This window comes from Halichondria panicea, chromosome 12, assembly GCF_963675165.1.
Source record: "Halichondria panicea chromosome 12, odHalPani1.1, whole genome shotgun sequence".
Classification (NCBI taxonomy): domain Eukaryota; kingdom Metazoa; phylum Porifera; class Demospongiae; order Suberitida; family Halichondriidae; genus Halichondria; species Halichondria panicea.
In genome coordinates, this window is record NC_087388.1 from 830,567 (window position 1) to 849,464 (window position 18,898).

Consider the following 18,898-nt stretch of genomic DNA (forward strand, 5'->3'; position numbering starts at 1 on the left):
TCCCATCATAATTTCATAAATTCAAATTAATATTGTATTGCTTGACAAAAATAATATAATAGGTGTTAGGACATGTATATATACAAAACTGTTCACTGATTGGCTAGTCTAGAGGGAGGGTCATGACGGGTTTGGTGAGGGTGGGGTTTCCTCTGTACAGGATCATGACAGACTTACCGAGGTCAAACACAGCTGCAGGGAGAGCAACAACACACAGTGACGTGATGTGAACATTACACACACACATGTACTGTGTGGGGTATGCATTAAATATATAGCTGATGTACTGCTTAATTGAATGTGAGCCAGAGCTATAAGCTATAAGCACTGGCTGGGTTGGTAATTATACGTACAGGCTTGTTGTTCGTTTTTCTCTAGTTTTTGAGACTGCTAATCAAATGAAAGCACCGCAGGTGCTGATGCCTCGGTGGAGGTGCCAAAGCTACATAACATAAAACTACTAATAGCTAGCTTTTATACACACATTGATTATAATTATCATGATGAATTTTGCTGCATGCAATCAACCGAATAGTGGGTAATGATCAACCATGATTGCTGTTAAAAACGATCGATGCCAAAAGTTTAAGTCTAAAATTAATGGCTGCAAGTCAGCAGAGCCTTACAGCTCTCTTCTCACTCTTGCAGCTACCAATAGCTAGCGTTCTAGTGCAGAGCTAACTACTAAGTAGAGTAGTAACACTTGGTGAACAAGTTTTGCTACGGACTCTTCTGAAAAGGCTGCAATGGCATTCCAAGTAAGCAAAACTAGGCATAACTCGAGAACAAAGCATTATTTTGCAAATCCACGAATTAAAATCCAACTAAACATGACTATAAGCCTATAGAAACTCTTACTTGCACTTGATTCATCCTTGAGCAGCTGTAGCGGTCCACACACACACACACACACACACACACACACACACACACACACACACACACACACACACACACACACACACACACACCACACACACACACACACACACACACACACACACACACACACACACACACACACACACACACACACACACACTACCGTATACCTCGCTTGCGCATGCGCACCAAGGCATAATGATTTAACTGCACACATTTGGTTTTAAACAGGTGTGATTAGATACAACTCGTACCTGTTGCTATGGTAGTACCATAGTCCGGAGGGGTAGCTGTCCTATAGATGGGGTATTGAGTGTCTTCAGTGTCTCCCAGGTAGTCCACAATGTCCTCTGCCCTTGTAGCCGGGGGTAGGGACCGTATCCGTGTCAGGCGATGGTGGGAGCTGGGGTCACTGTACTGGGCCACGTCAGGACTGTGGAGGTATCTATGGAGTGGGTGTGGTATCTAAGGAGTGGGCGTGGCAGCAACAACCAATATCACAGAAACCATCAAATCACGAACCGTAGTGAAAAAATTTATGTGTAATACAACTATTTTATGATTGCATAAATTTGTATCGCATAATTATTAGAGGCTTGTAAAATTCCCATTGAAATAAGATTAATTGCATAATGTTTCGTAGTCATATAATTGGCCAAAAATGTCATATTTATGCTCGCATATATTTCTAGCGGACTACGGTACCTTACGCAACATTCACTCTGCCTTTACTACACACTAATAAACTCACGAGTTGAAGTGGAAGCCATATCCATTGTCGTACACTGTTTCCACTGCACCAGCTGATGATACCTCAAAGTTGGACACAGACCACACTCCCTTCCGAGAGCTGCCAATGTTCAGACTAAATCCTGAGGAACACTGAATGTGTTTGAGCGTGGTCACCGCCTCACTATAAGACTGGCCAAGTAGAGCTCGGTTGAGAAAGTTCCTACCTGAATCAGAAGAATGGTATTTGAAGTGAAATGCAGGCAGTCCACAACTGACTCTACAGTGTCCATATTTCATTCTCCTCCCTAAGGCACGGTTTTGAAAAAACACCCCACTTATTATAGCTCACGCTTTTTTAAGAAATGGAACATTTGGGCCCGAAAGCAATCGCTGATTTAAGCATACTACTATTGTAGCACTACCAAACAGTACTAAATGCATTCTAACTCAAGTTATGACCTCTCAAGTTAGTTAAAAAAAATGGTGGTATTGTAGGGTCTATGAACAAACGACCACTAACCTATGGCAGAGGTGTTGATGATCTTTGGGAACAGAGCGTTGCAAGTGACGACTGTTTTAGTGGCGTAATTATAGCCAAAGGCATTCCCACAAAGCTCTCCCGGATAACAATAGGCCAGGAACCTCTCTCCTCCCGTTACTGTGGTGACGTTGAGCAGGTAGCCGGTGGAGACTAAAATTGCAGCTCCATCCTCGTTGTGACCCATCACATCCTGTGAGGGGGTGGAGTGGGTGGGACAGTTTGCTGCCACTACGTCAATTTGAAGTTAGAGTGCACTTCAGAGGTAATGGAATGTAAACAAACTACTGTACACATGAACTTTATGTATGCCCACCAAGTTAAAACCACCTGGATATGGATAATTATTATAATTATTAGCTTTATACTGATCTTTATGTTGGGTGGTTTGCTATGTGTGGCAAATGGCAATTCTTTGGTTACCAATTACTGTGACACTGCAACTAAGTGGTATGATGGAATGTCGAAGGATTAAGTTACTGTAACCATTTCAATCACAGTTGCTGGTGGTAGCTATAACTGTACCAGACTGTCTCCTAGGAGATAGAGATCGGAGCATGCTGGAGGGGGGAGGGCATGGAGGCGTGGCTCTAACATCAGATTAAACTCAAACTTCATGTTCCACAGAAACAGCTGCCAGACAAAAAATCTTAATGTAAAATTGTTTATACAGTAACAATTGAAGTACCTTATTGAATGTGATGTTGGCCCCTGAGGCCATTCCCCTAATCTCATCCACATATTGGGGGTAGTGCTCCTCCGCTGTTGCCAGGTAACCCTTGAACTGGCTGTCTCCCGTGTCCGTGGTTATGTACTGGAGGAGTCGACTGTTGAAGAACGTGTTATTCTCCATCGCAGCTAGAATCTGTTTTTGAAACAATTGGCCCTGTGAAAAATCGGTAAGTTTTTAATAATGTGCACAGTCTTAGAACGTTATTATAGACATATCGCCATCACTACAGGCACAGCAAGTAAGTACACGTACTAAGTCAGTAGCGCATAATGTATAAGTGGCCCGAGGGTATTATGTTGCTCCAGTGCAAGAGGACAGTTTGTCTCGCGAGCCATACTCCACAAATCTGATACTACTGTGGAGTATGGCTCGCGAGACTAGAGGACAGTGGGGGCATTCGTATTTAATTGTCAGACGTAACATTCACAATTCACGAAAGACGAACTAGTGTGAAAGCATTTGATAGAGAAAAGGAAATGTTGATGTGTGTGGCAGATATAATTAAAATACAGGGCAAAGTGTTGGCTTACTGTGGAGTAGCCATTCTGATAATGAGATCCCTTAGTTTGTAGGATGGGTAGCGGGGGGAATCCCTCCTCTGCACCGGAGGACAGCAGGAAGGATGAGAGAACAGCTAGCGAGAAGATAAATAGAGTCATAATAATTTTCTTTTAGCTACTTGAGGTTTTGAGTTCAGAGTTCAGTCTGCAGCGAGCCCCACCCATCTTAGTGCGCATGCGCTATGCACACTGAAGAGTGATAAAGTGGATAAAGGGGCGACCACATGTGTTATTATTGATAATGGCGGATACTGGTGACTCTGGAAGAAAGAGAAGGAGAAGCAATTCATGTAAGCCCCTCTCTACATTACACAGCTCTCACAAACTTATTAGAGTGATGATTTCTAATTATGAATGTGTGAATGTTCATAATGTTTAATAAATATAGTCCACACCTTTACTATATCTGACCCCGCCCCCTCACAGCCGCCTCTCCTAGGCATGCTCTGCAGACCTCTGATGTCACATCACCCGTCCAATCAGATGCTGATGAGCCACCCGCCTCCCGTCGCCGTGTGACCTCCCCTCGGGGTACCTCTAGTCCAGGACGCCCTCTATTCTCATCACCCCCCATGCAGGTTGATCCATAGTTGTTAGTATTATTCTAACAACTAAATTCTGTTAAATATTTACAGAATGGTGGTCTCCCAACGTCTGAGATTGACCTCAGCTCACCTTTGAACTTTGGAACGCCCTCCTCCCAAGTGGCGGGGACCCCAGGTGGGCGTGGTACTCCACGACGTCACCGTGCCGACCTACAGAACACTGGGCGCAGGAGACAGGTCAACCTGACAGCCACAGACCCACTGGTAAGTAGTGCAGATCATTGAGGCCTTTGCTGGCATAGTCTGTATATCAGGTTTCTAATGTAAGGTTTAAGTGATTGCAAATGACACTGTACGAGCCTGATTGCGTTTCTAATTGCATGCAAAGCATGAGAAATTGCATGTGCATGCTCACTCTTTGCGTTTCTTTTGATTGCAATTTATTCGAAAACTCGCAATTCGCAATCGAAAGAACGTTGCATTGAACTCGATCTACGGGATGTATCAGGTTGAGTCTTCCAATTCATGCTAAAATGTTAAACATGCTGCTATAGTTCAAAGGTCAATGCTATTTCCCACCCACCCCCCACAGACTGGAGACCCCACCTCGACAGGGCTGACGAGTGAGGGAGCCCCTGAGGCACACCTCGTTATATGGGGCACTGACGTCAACGTGCAGGAAACTAAGAAAAGATTTCGTGATTTCCTGTTCAAGTTCGTGGACGACCTTCAGCCTGAGGAGGGGGAGGGGCCCAGTGGAGACAGGACCGAGCCTTATTACCTCGCCAGGCTGGAGGAGGTATAGTGAAGCCTGTGTATAGTGGTGGCCCTTGGGTAGGGTTAAGTGGCTGTAATGAAGAGGTGGCTTGCTAACACAGGCCCAAACACATTCTATGGAGACCGTAGGATCCATTAACCTGGCTATATTATAGAGGGTGGCCTGCTAACACAGGTCCAAACACATGCTTTGTAGACCGCTGTATTATAGAGGGTGGCCTGCTAACACAGGTCCAAACACATGCTATGGAGACCACTGTATTATAGAGGGTGGCCTGCTTATAGGGGAACAACACAATAGACACGATTCTCTGTGGATGCAATGTATTTGTTTATTTGCTTCCACACACACACTACATGCACAGATCCATGTGATTGAAGAGCCGTTTCTGAACATCAATTGCAGTCACCTCCAGAGATTCAATCCTGACCTCTATTCCCAGCTCGTACGCTACCCTCAAGAGGTGATCCCGACCTTTGACCTTGCTGCCAACGAGCTCTTCGAGGAGCTTTATCCGGACACTCAACTGGAGCACCAGATACAAGTGAGATGCGTGGGTGTGTGTGGGTGTAGTCAATAGTTGTACTGAGTTTGTACCCCTAATAGCTAAAAACTGAATCATATTTTTTATAGTCAAGTTAATTCACTTGTTAAATGTTACCTTTTTATCGGGTGTATGTTTCCATGGTGATAGGTTCGTACATTCAATGCTGACAAGACCAAGAACATGAGAAACTTGAACCCTGAGGACATTGATCAGCTGATCACAGTGGGTGGGATGGTCATCCGTACCTCCTCGCTCATTCCAGAGATGAGGGAAGGTGATGCCATCTGTGTGTGTGTGTGTGTGTGGGTGGGTGGGTGGATGTGTGTGGGTGTATGTGTGTGTGTGTGTGTGGGGGGGGGGGGGGGTTGGGGGGTTATAACTGTCATTATTGGACCAACAGAACTTAAGTTATGGCCGTTCAAAGATGCCTCATTTAACGCTAGGTCCCCTTCATTTTTAATACTAGAATCGTCTCTGTAACTAGAGTTTGTAGTGCTACTATCCCCCACAGCTTTGATGCCTTGTACCCCCCACAGCTTTCTTCTCGTGCTATGTGTGCCACGCCTCCAAGACGGTAGAGATTGATCGTGGGCGTATTGCTGAGCCAGCAGTTTGCCCTCAATGTCAGACCCTCCACAGCATGGCTCTTATTCACAATCGCTCGCTCTTCACTGACAAACAGATGGTCAAGTTACAGGAGTCACCTGACGACATGCCCCCTGGACAGACCCCCCACACGGTGCTACTGTATGCTCATCATGACCTCGTCGACTCTGTTCAGCCCGGAGACAGGTGGGCGGAGCCTGTATTAACCCCTTCTATACTTAATAAGAAATGTTCAATGTTTACGTACCGTATTACTATAATATTTTACTGAATACGGTATGAAATTATTAGTCTCTTGCTGCAGAACGTTGGTTCAATATTACTTTCTAATTACAGGCTCACGGTGACAGGTATCTACCGTGCCACGCCCCTCCGAGCCAACCCCCGGCAACGGACAGTGAGGGCCGTGTACAAGACATACATCGATGTCATCCACTTCCGTAAGACAGACAGTAAACGCCTGAGGGGACGGGAGGAGGAGGATGGAGACGACGATGGTGTCCAACGACAAAGCTTCCCGGCAGAGAGGGTGGAGCAACTCAAGCAGCTCTCTCAGACTCCCGATATCTATGAGAGACTTTCTAGGGCTCTAGGTGGGCACTCATGATATGCATGCAAATTGATACATTTCCCACTCTTTGCACCATGTACTAGCTATAGCATAGATACATAGTAAGTAGGACATGTGTGTATTAGAATAGATAAGTGGTGGTTTTACTTCCTCTATATCTGAATTAAGCCACAGAATGTCTTGTAAGTACTTGTCCATTTTCACACTCAGTATCTAGAGCTAACTTCATGTCGTATAGTTTTCACCGAGGCATCAGCACTTTCATTACTACTGGTAGTCTGCTTTGTACTGATTTGGTCCTCTCTGTGTGTTTGAATTAGCTGCACTCCAGAGGAGGTTGGCCACGCGTCATCGATCATGTGACGTCTCTGCTCACATTACCATAGATACCGAGCAACTGTAAAAAAAAGTTATAGCTACTCTTGCTTTGCTGAGCTTATATCACCTGACTAGCTGTATCTGTTATCTGATTGGACCAGGATTAGCTAGACTATAGGGTAGAGTATAGTTTAGCGGTGCTGTATGTAGCTTGCACTGTACTGGCTGGCAAGAATCTAGTAAACACTGTATGCACTGATAACTCGCCAGAATGGAGGGGATCAGTGGGGATCGGGTTGGTTAATAAAAGCTTTATACTCAAAGTAGCCAGAGAGATAAATTAACGTTGCCTTCAGTCTCCAATGACCGTGCAACACCAGCTAGAATTTACATAGAAAAGACTTGTCAATTTCTATGCCAGCTCAGCAAATAATGTGGTACACGTGATCGTGTCCAACCTCCTCTGGCTGCACTCTGCTATCTTCAGAAATGCTAGTATTAAAAATATTCATAGACATAGTTCTCATTTTTTTGCGCCCACAAAAATGTTATGAGACTCTTGCCTATAAAACTAAAGCCTGAAGTTGTTTTGCTACCAGTAAAATCTTTGTCTTGAAGGCTAAACAATTTTTGGAAGGCTCTTCCAGTTAGTAGTCTTGGACACAGAGGTGTCTGGGCTAAATTGAAGGCCTGATACTGTCAATCATAGTATAAAACACACCACATTATGCTTTGAGGCGTATGTATGGTGCAATATTAGTGCCAAAATTAGGTATTTGTATCTAGGGGGTACTCGTTTTGTCAACTGGTATAGAAAATAAATATTCAGGGGTACACTTTTTAGTGTAGACTATCAAAAAGAAACACTTGGGGGTACTCTTATCAGTTTAGGTACTCTTTTGAGGGTACCTACTCTTCCATGTTATAATGACCTGAACCAAATATATTTTCTATACCTGAACTAAAAAGATTACCCCCAAATAATTTCTAAGGTTAAACTTCACGTACTTTAACCTCTACTTGTATTTCTATTTAAGGCGCATCCTTAGACTTTGCGTACCATTTCGTCCATATACCGTATAGCGCGAACTTTTCGAGGCACTTATATTTCGTGGATTAGCCTCTAAAAGCTATTTCGTTGCACAATGTTCGCGGAATGACTGCTTACCGGAAGCCACGCCTTTAAATCTATGCATGTTATAGCAGGTAATTCAATTTTCGTGGACTTAATTTTCGTGTAGGATTCTAACCCACGAAATCCGCGGAAATTTCGCGCTATACGGTAATCATAATAGCACCATAATTATAATTTGTTTTATGTACATAGTCTCGTAAAATAATAAACATCAATTTTGGTAGTCCCTTAGAAAACACTTATGAAGGCCTTCCCACTTCTTCAGAAGCTAAGGTAGGTGTACAAAATCTGCTCACAACTGTATGGTCTCGCCACCAGCATGTCTTGTGCTACATAGCCTAGGGCTTCTGCCTCTGTTTGACTCAACGAGCCATCAACAATCTCTGTAGCCAACAGTTCTCTATAAATCAGCTATCAGCAGCTTCCAGCGTAGTTACACCAGAGTTCCAAGGGACTGTCTACTACCATGAAGATCAACACACCGGTACGGTGCACTCAAATTCTAAGGATGCGCTCTAAATAGAAATACAACCCACACCTCTAAGTAGAGGTTAAAGTACGAACCTTAGAAATTATTTGGGGGTACTCTTTTTAGTTCAGGTATAGAAAATATATTTGAGGGTACTCTTCCAGTTCAGGTCATTATAATATGGAAGAGTAGGTACCCTCAAAAGAATTATTTGTGTACCTAAACTGATAAGAGTATCCCCAAGTGTTTTATTTTGATAGTCTCTATACACCAAAAAGTGTACCCCTGAATATTTATTTTCTATACCAGCTATAGTTGACAAAACGAGTACCCTCTAGATACAAATACCGTATAATTATACTCTAATTTTGGCACTAATATTGCGCCATAGTATCTGTTGTCTGGTTGGACCAAGATTAGCTAGACCCTAGGGTAGAGTGTAGTTCAGCGGTGCTGTATGTAGCTTACACTATACTGGCTGGCAAGAATCTAGTAAACACTGTATGCACTGATAACTCACCAGAATGGAGGGGATCAGTGAGGATCGGGTTGGTTAATAAAAGCTTTAAATTCAAAGTAGCCAGAGAGATATATAAACGTTGCCTTCAGTCTCCAATGACCGTACATCACCAGCTAGAAGCTTACATAGAAAAGCCTTGTCAATTTCTGTGCCAGCTCAGCAAAAAATGTGGTACACGTGATCGTGTCCAACCTCCTCTGGCTGCACTCTGCTATCTTCCGAAATGCTAGTATTAAAAATATTCATAGACATAGTTCTCATTTTTTTACGCCCACAAAAATGTTATGAGACTCTTGCCTATAAAACTAAAGCCTGGAGTTGATTTGCACAAGTTATGGTGGTCTTAATCTTATGACTAACAATTTTTGGAAGGCTCTTCAAATTAGTAGCCTGGACGCAAAGGTGTCTGGGCTAAATTGAAGGCCTGATACTGTCAATCATGGTATAAAACACACCACATTATGCTTCGAGGTGTATGGCGCAATATTAGTGCCAAAATTAGAGTATATATGGTATTTGTATCTAGGGGGTGGTACTCCGTTTTGTCAACTGGTATAGAAAATAAATATTCAGGGGTACACTTTTTAGTGTAGACTATCAAAAAGAAACACTTGGGGGTACTCTTATCAGTTTAGGTACTCTTTTGAGGGTACCTACTCTTCCATATTATAATGACCTGGACCAAATATATTTTCTATACCTGAACTAAAAAGATTACCCTCAAATAATTTCTAAGGTTAAACTTCACGTACTTTAACCTCTACTTGTATTTCTATTTAAGGCGCATCCTTAGACTTTGCGTACCATTTCGTCCATATACCGTATAGCGCAAACTTTTCGAGGCACTTATATTTCGTGGATTAGCCTCTAAAAGCTATTTCGTTGCACAATGTTCGCGGAATGACTGCTTACCGGAAGCCACGCCTTTAAATCTATGCATGTTATAGCAGGTAATTCAATTTTCGTGGACTTAATTTTCGTGTAGGATTCTAACCCACGAAATCCGCGGAAATTTCGCGCTATACGGTAATCATAATAGCACCATAATTATAATTTGTTTTATGTACATAGTCTCGTAAAATAATAAACATCAATTTTGGTAGTCCCTTAGAAAACACTTATGAAGGCCTTCCCACTTCTTCAGAAGCTAAGGTAGGTGTACAAAATCTGCTCACAACTGTATGGTCTCGCCACCAGCATGTCTTGTGCTACATAGCCTAGGGCTTCTGCCTCTGTTTGACTCAACGAGCCATCAACAATCTCTGTAGCCAACAGTTCTCTATAAATCAGCTATCAGCAGCTTCCAGCGTAGTTACACCAGAGTTCCAAGGGACTGTCTACTACCATGAAGATCAACACACCGGTACGGTGCACTCAAATTCTAAGGATGCGTTCTAAATAGAAATACAACCCACACCTCTAAGTAGAGGTTAAAGTACGAACCTTAGAAATTATTTGGGGGTACTCTTTTTAGTTCAGGTATAGAAAATATATTTGAGGGTACTCTTTCAGTTCAGGTCATTATAATATGGAAGAGTAGGTACCCTCAAAAGAATTATTTGTGTACCTAAACTGATAAGAGTACCCCCAAGTGTTTCTTTTTGATAGTCTCTATACACCAAAAAGTGTACCCCTGAATATTTATTTTCTATACCAGCTATAGTTGACAAAACAAGTACCCTCTAGATACAAATACCGTGTAATTATACTCTAATTTTGGCACTAATATTGCGCCATAGTATCTGTTGTCTGGTTGGACCAAGATTAGCTAGACCCTAGGGTAGGGTAGAGTGTAGTTCAGCGGTGCTGTATGTAGCTTACACTATACTGGCTGGCAAGAATCTAGTAAACACTGTATGCACTGATAACTCGTCAGAATGGAGAGGATCACTGGGGATTGGGTTGGTTAATGAAAGCTTTTAATTCAAAGTAGCCAGAGAGATATATAAACGTTGCCTTCAGTCTCCAATGACCGTGCAACACCAGCTAGAAGTTTACATAGAAAAGCCTTCTCAATTTCTGTGCCAGCTCAGCAAAAAAGTGGTGCACGTGATCGTGTCCAACCTCCTCTGGCTGCACTCTGCTGTCTTCAGAAATGCTAGCATTAACAATATTCATAGACATAGTTCTCATTTTTTGAGCCCACAAAAATGTTATGAGACTCTTGCCTATAAAACTAAAGCCTGAAGTTGTTTTGCTACCAGTAAAATCTTTGACTCGAAGACAAACAATTTTTGGAAGGCTCTTCTAGTTTAGTAGCCTTGGACACAAAGGTGTCTGGTCTAAATTGAAGGCCTGATACTGTCAATCATAGTATAAAATACACTATTATGCCTCAAGGTGTGCACAACTTTTTTCACTGAGCTGGCACAATGAGTTCTATGTAAACTTCTAGCTGGTGTTGCACGGGAAGGCAAACTCTATGTGTCTCTCTGGCTTCTTTTGATATAAAGCTTTATTAATCAACGTTATCAGTAGATTCTTGCCAGCCAGTACAGTTCAAGCTGCAAAACTATTCTACCCTAGCTAATCTTGGTCTAGTCTCCTTCACAAGGCCTGCTGTGCATGCGCAAAATTATTGGACAATTTCCGTGTAAAGTTTCCCAGAAATTTTACCAGAAAAAATAAGTATACAGAGAAAGAATACAATTTCATAATATTAAAGTCATACACGAGCTATATAGCTAGCTTGCAAGAGACAGAGCTGTACGTTTGGTTGCAGCAGCTATTTCTCTCTGATAGAGTCTATATGTAGACTTTTACGAAGGTTAGTAGCAGATGGGCGTGGCCTGTCCATAATATAGGCTATTGTCAGCCTTCACTCCGTTCAGACGATTGTCATCCAGGCTTGTGAGTCTTTTGTTAACATAGCAGGCTAAAGGTGGCTATTAGAATGCTATCAGATAGGCTAGAAACCTTCACAATCAAACTTCTATCTACTTTCTTCAATCCACTTCCGTTCGTTGTGACGTCATTGTTTTACTGAGCATATACGATGTTATCCAGTTTCTGGGTAATAGGTAGCGCATGCGCAAACAGTTGATACCAGGCCCATCTTCAGTGCGGCCTGGATCGAGGCTAATCTTGGTCCAGCCAATCAACAGACACAGCTAGTCAGGTGATATAAGCTCAGCAAAGCAAGAGTAGCCATAACTTTTTTTATAATTGTTTGGTATCTATGGTAACGTAAGCAGAAACCTTAGGAATGTCACATGATTGATAATGCATGGCCAACCACGAAAACGAGGGATACAGTATAGCTGACTGTGTGTGTCTCTTCCAGCTGTACAGGGTTTTGCAGAATCTTTGCAATATCCACAAAAAAGCGTTTTGCGTTGAGCGTTCCTTATAAGGTTATCTGTGGTCAACCATAAAGTTGTAGATCTTAGTCAGCATGTCAACAATGCACTATTCTACATGATGGATCAACTTGAGATTCTCAGCAACACTTTGATAAGACAGTCCAAGCAGCTCTGTCTGATGCATTATTCTCTATCTTAAATTAATGATGCCTTGGTCAGCTTTTTTCACAAGAAAAAGCCATTTTGTTTTTGAATTTTGCTTCCTAAGCAGACTTGGCATTTCACCACAATGTGTTTATGACACCACAATGTGTAAAGATTAGATATCCATATAAGGAACGCTCTACACCCTCAATTTCAAAGATTCTGCAAAACCCTGTAACTGTTCAACGGTTGCAATGCGACGAAAACTAACACTTTCTATAGCTTCTAGCCACGTTCTCTTGGATTTTGATTCATAGATTTGCAAACTAAAGCTTCTTTCTCGAGTTATGGCTAGTTTGATTCACAGTGAAGGCTGTTGTGTAGCCTCTTCAGAATATTTCGTAGCATCATCTGTTCGCACAAACTTTCTATTCAACTTATGAGCTTGTCTTGCAAAAAGTCAAAAGTCAAAAAAGAGAAAAGAGCTGCAAAGCTGCACACTGCCCGGCCTTCTGAACTCATCCAAATGCACCAACATTATAAGTTAACATGGCTAGCTAAGTGTGTTATAAACGATTTATTGCTGATCACGGAGCTGAAAACTCCACTCTGTTCAAGCTAGTTTTCAGATTAGAAAAACTACTTAGCTTCAAGCTGCACTCTTAAGATGGCTGGATGACTTGAATGATGAAAAAATGTGCTTAAAGTAGGATTTGATATCATTGGATGTAGATCACATGATCAGCCGTTATATGCCGTGGGCCACTATTTAGGGAGGGGGGTGGTCTCTGCTTGGTCTCCTCTGGTTTCCCAAAGTCAGCATAATCATAGTGTACAATGTCTATTAATGAATCTACCAGATATCCCCCTCCCCCCTCAATGCAGCCCTGATTAACGTCTCTCCTTCTACCCACACACACACACACACACACACACACACACTCACAGCTCCCAGTATCTACGAGAACGATGACATCAAGAAGGGCATTCTTCTGCAGCTGTTTGGTGGCACGAGGAAGGACTTTGTCAACACTGGGCGTGGCAACTCGAGGGCTGATATCAACATCCTGTTGTGTGGGGACCCGGGAACAAGCAAGTCACAGCTGCTGCAGGTACGCCATCTCCATGGAAACCAGTAGTTACATACCCTTACAGTGATGTTACCAGAAGTTTTGAAGTGGGTGGCTTTTTCAGTATTTTGTCTGCAATTCAAAATCATGCATATAGAAGAGGTTACTAGAGCTCTGTATACATACAGACGTTGTACATTTCTACTGCTATTTATTTCATCCACACCAGTAATGTGATTTATGCATGAGTAACTTTACACCCTACCTGTAGGCCTAAGAGGTGGTTATTTTCGTCTAGTTAGTACAAACCACCACCGACCAGTGTAGGCACAATCCCTGCTCTTACAGATACTGTATACATGGACTGACTCCGTTCTCCCACCCACACTTGTAGTACGTCCATAACTTGATGCCCCGAGGGCAGTACACGTCTGGCAAGGGCTCCAGTGCTGTGGGACTCACTGCCTATATCACCAGGGACCCTGATACAAGACAACTCGTACTACAAACGTACGTTAATTGAAGGGAGGTATGCATAGATTGACCCTTGACTTCTGTACTCTGACCTCCAGAGGAGCGTTGGTACTGAGTGACAACGGTATCTGCTGCATCGACGAATTTGATAAAATGACCGACAGTACTCGATCCGTTCTCCACGAGGTAATGGAGCAACAAACCATCTCCATCGCTAAGGCTGGCATCATCTGTTCCCTGAACGCTCGTACGTCCATTCTGGCAGCTGCCAATCCTCGGATGTCACGCTGGGACGAGAAACTGACTGTGGTGGAGAACATACAGCTGCCCCACACACTCATGTCCAGGTGACACTAGGGATGGTCCATTAGTCCATATTGAGCAAAGGCTATACCGTAATTGATGTAAATACTACAGCGCCTTTGAAGAATTTATATGGTGCTATATGGCCGTAAATTTCAAATTTTGTATAATTAGAGTGGTACTGTAATTACATCAATACGGTATATATAGCACAATGCATTTTATTGCTCCAAATTTCTATAATTTGTTCAGATTGTCCAGTTTCAAATTGAACATTCCATCCAATGGGTATTCGTTTCAGTCTTATTTCCCCCATTGACCCCTCCCCTTGCCACGCCTCTATACAGGTTTGACCTCATCTTCTTGATGCTGGATCCCCAGGACGAGCAGTTTGACCGTCGCCTAGCAACCCATCTCGTGTCCCTATATCACCAGAGTCTGGAAGAGGAGGAGGGAACGTTCCTCGATATGACAGTGCTCAGAGATTACATAGCGTACGCTCGAAGCTATCTTCACCCAGATCTCTCAGAGGAGGCGGGGCAAGCACTCATACAGGCTTATGTGGGTAAGTGTAGGTACTGTCTTTTTTGCTGCTAATTACGAAAATGATGACAATAATTTTTTTTTTTTTTTTTTAGATATGCGTAAGATTGGGAGCTCCCGTGGTGCAGTGACAGCGTACCCACGGCAACTGGAATCTCTCATCCGATTGGCCGAGGCCCACGCCAAGATGAGGTTCTCCGTCACTGTGGAGATAGTAGATGTGGAGGAAGCAAAGAGGTGCAAAATGAGCAGTCAACATTAGAATTTATTTCTACTTGCAGCTTGTTTTTAATGAGTTAAATAAAGACTATAATTATGGTACATTACATTGACGATTTTTTGAAAATTCCCATAATTTACTTTTGTGTGTAGTGAATTCTATAGCCGTGACCACTCCCACCCTGCAGGCTTCATCGTGAGGCCCTCAAGCAATCTGCCACTGACCCTAAGACGGGAATCATAGACGTTGGTATCCTGACCACGGGGGTGAGCTCCTCAGAGAGATTGAGGAGGCAGATGGTTGCCAAGGAGCTCAAGACTTTACTACAGGTGTGTATCTATATATGTACATGTGTATAATTATGTGGTACTGTGTTTGGAGGTGGTGATCTTTGAGAGGCCGTAACTTTCCTTAGGATTTACTGGATGCTTAGAAAGAGACCTTTTAAATGGTATCAATAAAGTTCAAAATAATTATAAGTACTTGCAACCCGTCCAAAGCCGAAAAATGCCAAATTATGGCCCAGACGAAATTTGGAATTTAAACATGCACATCGTTTGAAAGGTTGCTTTCAGATTTGACATTTCAGATAGTGTATGACAAAAAAGCGTACATGGGCTATATAAGTGGGAGTGGCATATTTAGTAATTTTGTGAGCTGAAACATAATCATTTACTGAAGAACTCATTCTAAAATGTTCAAGCAGAATTTTTATATGACCACTCGTTAGAGCTATAATTATAGTAGACTCTCGCTATTCTGGCTGTCTGAAGTACGGCCACCTCGATATACCGGCCATTTGGTTGGCACGGATTGCTACATGTAGCTAGATGTTCACTGCACAAAACTCACCCTGATATGTGGCCACTTGCTATTCTGTATACTTGCCAGTGCTGGCTGCCCCAAACTTTTGCATAATGAGAAAGTAATAACTTTCATTCCTATTTTGGAAGTAAGTTCAAATTTCCTTTTTGCGGGGTCACCTCGCTATTCCGGCCAAGCTGCACTGTCCCAAGGGTGGCCGGATTAACGAGAGTCTACTGTATATACAAGCAGGGTGTCATACAGGGGGAGGAAAGGGGGGATACCCCCCCCCCCTTTCAAGTACTAGTTGTATGACTGAGTGTCCATAGCTGGGTATTGAAATAACAGTTTACCTTTTTTTAGCAATGGTTACTTTTCTCATTTCCCCCCTCTACTTCAAAATCCTGTATGACACCCTGACAAGTCATACACAATTTTGTCTAATACCCTCTATATATAAAGTGCTTTACACACTTTTTTATTTTCCCCATACTGCGAAATTTCACCCCCCCCCCCCCACACACACACACACACACACACACACACACACACACACACACACATAGACGAAGGGCAAGGTCGGTACCAGTCTCAAGTACGAAGCCATCTTATCAGAGCTGAGAGAACAGAGTCAAGCAGGAGTGCTGCCTCAGCAGTTTGATGCAGCCCTCAAGATACTACAAGACGAGGACTTCGTGATGGTGTCCGGTCAGAACATTCGACTGTGCTGACCAGAAACTAAACTCTTTAATTAGCTATTATGACCTAAATTAATTAAGACTCCCTGTTATAATAATACAATACATGCATGTATCGATTATTATGTTTTCATTTACTGCAGAAGTGTCTTCTTGTTTTAATTCCTGTTTAACGTATTATTATTATACAGTTATTAGAATGGATTGCATTTCTAATCCCATCATTATAATTATTCGTCAATTAATAATGGATAATAACAACACTGTATATGCAATGCAAGCAAGTGCTCTTCACAGAATGCCACAAACATCCACTCTCTGGCCTCAAGGTATAACTTGAATTAACCAGAGAGCTTCAAAACGGCCATTACAAAGTAAAGAAACACACACTATAAGAGCCAGTTAGAGCTATAAAACAAATAATCGGTGAATAACAGGACATGTAATAAAATAAAACGTGATGCAGCTTCTATAATATAATATTTTAGAGTTTTGAGTTTCACCAGCCGGATCCACGTCCGACCAGGCTTTTCACACGCTCTTGTAGCTTAGTGGAGAGATTAAACGATGGCATCTCCTTTTCCAGGGCCTCGAGGCTACCATGACCACCTACGTAGCCATTGAGACGGGTGGCAATGTGTGAGGTGATGATCTCCTTGTCTGACAGCCCCAGGGCATCACAGACGTCCCTCTGTTGACGCAGGAGGTACTTCTGGTGATAGCTGCAGGGAGTGGGAAATACAGTCATGAAGACAGGAAAGGAGACAATTCAACCCTAAATGTTTGCAGACACGTATGCAGTAGCTTATGCCAACACACTGCAAGCAGGCTAATTGTATTTACTTCCTGAGGTGATTCATGCATGTGCCAACCACATGTTAATTAGAGTGTGAATTCATCACAATGCGTGTGTACACAGAGGCCAGGACAAATATAGCAGGAAATAGCAACCACACTATGACCTCTTAGGAAGGTTAGCAACCACACTATGACCTTTTAGGGATCAATACAGGAAGGTAGCTAGGTCACACAACAGACTGACACACACAGTTAGTTAAGGCTGTTATAGAGTAATCACCAAACTAGAGGGGGGAGCAGACAGACTCAGCTGGCTTACCCTTTGGCAACAATAAACTACATACCCAGGTAGATGAGTAACAAAAACATTCAATACTATTATAATAATTATGATACCACATTGCAAATGTTTCCCCAGCAACAAGCAACAATGCATAATAAGTAAAAGCAAACACTTAATGCACTCAGCATTAGTAATAACACAGACTAGATTCTGGGAAGTTATTCACAAATTATAGCTACAATGCACACACACAGCTCAGCTTAGTACACTCTCTGTGTGTGTGTGTGTATAGTATTAGCATGACCGTTGACTTACTTCTCAGCATCGTAGAATGTCTCTGCCTCTGCGATTTTTGTCACTATCTTCTTGCTCGCAGTCTTCTGTCTCTCATCTCTTGTCTCTTCGGCCAATCGCTTCTGCTCGTCACCGTGATAAAAGATGGCTGACATGTACTGCCTCGAGGCACAACGCGTGGAGTCGTGGTTTTGCCAGAACAATTTGAGCATCTCCGAGTAAGTTGTGACCTTGGGGTCGTACTCAATCTGCATGCTCTCTGTGTGGTCCCCACTGAGGGAGAAATGTTTGCCAAAACTGTCAACAAAAGCACACAGTTAGGCTAATTACAGTTACAGTAAATTACTTCACCATACGGGCAAGGATGTTCTATTTTCCATCCTCCAACTCTACACCCAAATGTGCATATAATTACAGCCTAACACGTGGTAAACTAGGCCTCCAAGGTGGTTAACCATGTCCCTGCACACTGTTAATAAATATATATGCTAGCTAAATGAGATTTTGGTGCACTAGTACAAGCTATGTACCTACAAGAATTAAGACAACAGTATACTTATTTACAGCGTTTTCTTCAAAGCCAGGTATTAAAATGTACCAGTAAAATCAACAGAGCATAGCAAATACATCACGGCTAGCTAGCTAGCTTGCACTTACAGACTGTGATACGTCGGTCCTCGTTTCTTCCCCCCAGTAAATCCCACCTTGGTCCTCAGAACCCCCGGGGCACTCCCAAACTGTGCCTCGGGGAACCAGAATCAGCTCATCGCAAAGGTGGCTGTCTCGAAGGGAGCATTAGCACTGGCTGCAGGGGTGTCTGTGAGAGTTATCTCATTGGTCTTCTGTGTAATCTCTGTCAGTGGGTCAGTGGTAGTCATCTCTGGTTCTTGGCTCGTTTCTGCTGGCTTGCTCTTGGGACCTCTTTTGAATAAACGGCGTAATACAGACATTGTGTAGATTTAGCCTTATACAGTCTTTATTGGCAGTGTATAAGATAACTATATTTATAATTACACTGTTTCTTTGTCAGC

At 42.7% G+C, this 18,898-nt stretch overlaps 3 protein-coding genes across 4 annotated transcripts; 1 reads left to right on the forward strand and 2 right to left on the reverse strand.

The window, feature by feature from the left end:
• Window positions 1–11: 11 nt before the first annotated feature.
• Window positions 12–3,604, reverse strand: LOC135345111 (beta-alanyl-dopamine/carcinine hydrolase-like). The gene is made up of 7 exons (XM_064542464.1): window positions 3,416–3,604; window positions 2,841–3,038; window positions 2,678–2,785; window positions 2,135–2,345; window positions 1,634–1,838; window positions 1,137–1,327; window positions 12–192 (listed from the first exon to the last, which is right to left on the reverse strand). Exons 1-7 carry the CDS (start codon window positions 3,542–3,544, stop codon window positions 104–106), a joined length of 1,131 nt encoding a protein of 376 aa, XP_064398534.1. The 5' UTR covers window positions 3,545–3,604; the 3' UTR covers window positions 12–103.
• Window positions 3,585–16,722, forward strand: LOC135345104 (DNA replication licensing factor mcm4-A-like). Its single transcript, XM_064542456.1, has 15 exons — window positions 3,585–3,735; window positions 3,872–4,023; window positions 4,081–4,254; window positions 4,583–4,789; window positions 5,133–5,312; window positions 5,463–5,589; window positions 5,852–6,107; window positions 6,258–6,514; window positions 13,329–13,492; window positions 13,845–13,960; window positions 14,023–14,271; window positions 14,575–14,792; window positions 14,866–15,007; window positions 15,178–15,319; window positions 16,361–16,722. Exons 1-15 carry the CDS (start codon window positions 3,687–3,689, stop codon window positions 16,523–16,525), a joined length of 2,598 nt encoding a protein of 865 aa, XP_064398526.1. The 5' UTR covers window positions 3,585–3,686; the 3' UTR covers window positions 16,526–16,722.
• Window positions 16,723–18,879, reverse strand: LOC135345122 (peptide methionine sulfoxide reductase-like). 2 transcript variants are annotated; one of them, XM_064542478.1, is made up of 3 exons: window positions 18,525–18,879; window positions 17,889–18,164; window positions 16,723–17,214 (listed from the first exon to the last, which is right to left on the reverse strand). In XM_064542478.1, the coding sequence occupies exons 2-3, from the start codon at window positions 18,119–18,121 to the stop codon at window positions 16,992–16,994; spliced, it is 456 nt and encodes a 151-aa protein (XP_064398548.1). In that variant the 5' UTR covers window positions 18,122–18,164; window positions 18,525–18,879; the 3' UTR covers window positions 16,723–16,991. The 2 variants fall into 2 exon arrangements, with proteins under 2 accessions (XP_064398548.1, XP_064398547.1); XM_064542477.1 differs by having other exon boundaries at window positions 17,889–18,140; window positions 18,525–18,875.
• Between the last annotated feature and the right edge of the window lie 19 nt (window positions 18,880–18,898).

Excerpts from the sequence above, each read along its gene's own strand:
- LOC135345111 (XM_064542464.1), bottom strand. The coding sequence starts at position 3,544 with ATGACTCTATTTATCTTCTCGCTAGCTGTTCTCTCATCCTTCCTGCTG. Across the intron at positions 1,839-2,134 it reads CATCAACACCTCTGCCATAG|GTAGGAACTTTCTCAACCGA; the intron begins GTTAGTGGTCGT and ends CTTCTGATTCAG. Across the intron at positions 1,328-1,633 it reads TATGGCTTCCACTTCAACTC|ATACCTCCACAGTCCTGACG; the intron begins GTGAGTTTATTA and ends CCCACTCCATAG.
- LOC135345104 (XM_064542456.1), top strand. The coding sequence starts at position 3,687 with ATGGCGGATACTGGTGACTCTGGAAGAAAGAGAAGGAGAAGCAATTCA. Across the intron at positions 4,024-4,080 it reads TCTCATCACCCCCCATGCAG|AATGGTGGTCTCCCAACGTC; the intron begins GTTGATCCATAG and ends AAATATTTACAG. Across the intron at positions 6,108-6,257 it reads TCTGTTCAGCCCGGAGACAG|GCTCACGGTGACAGGTATCT; the intron begins GTGGGCGGAGCC and ends TTCTAATTACAG.
- LOC135345122 (XM_064542478.1), bottom strand. The coding sequence starts at position 18,121 with ATGCAGATTGAGTACGACCCCAAGGTCACAACTTACTCGGAGATGCTC. Across the intron at positions 17,215-17,888 it reads ACATTCTACGATGCTGAGAA|CTATCACCAGAAGTACCTCC; the intron begins GTAAGTCAACGG and ends CACTCCCTGCAG.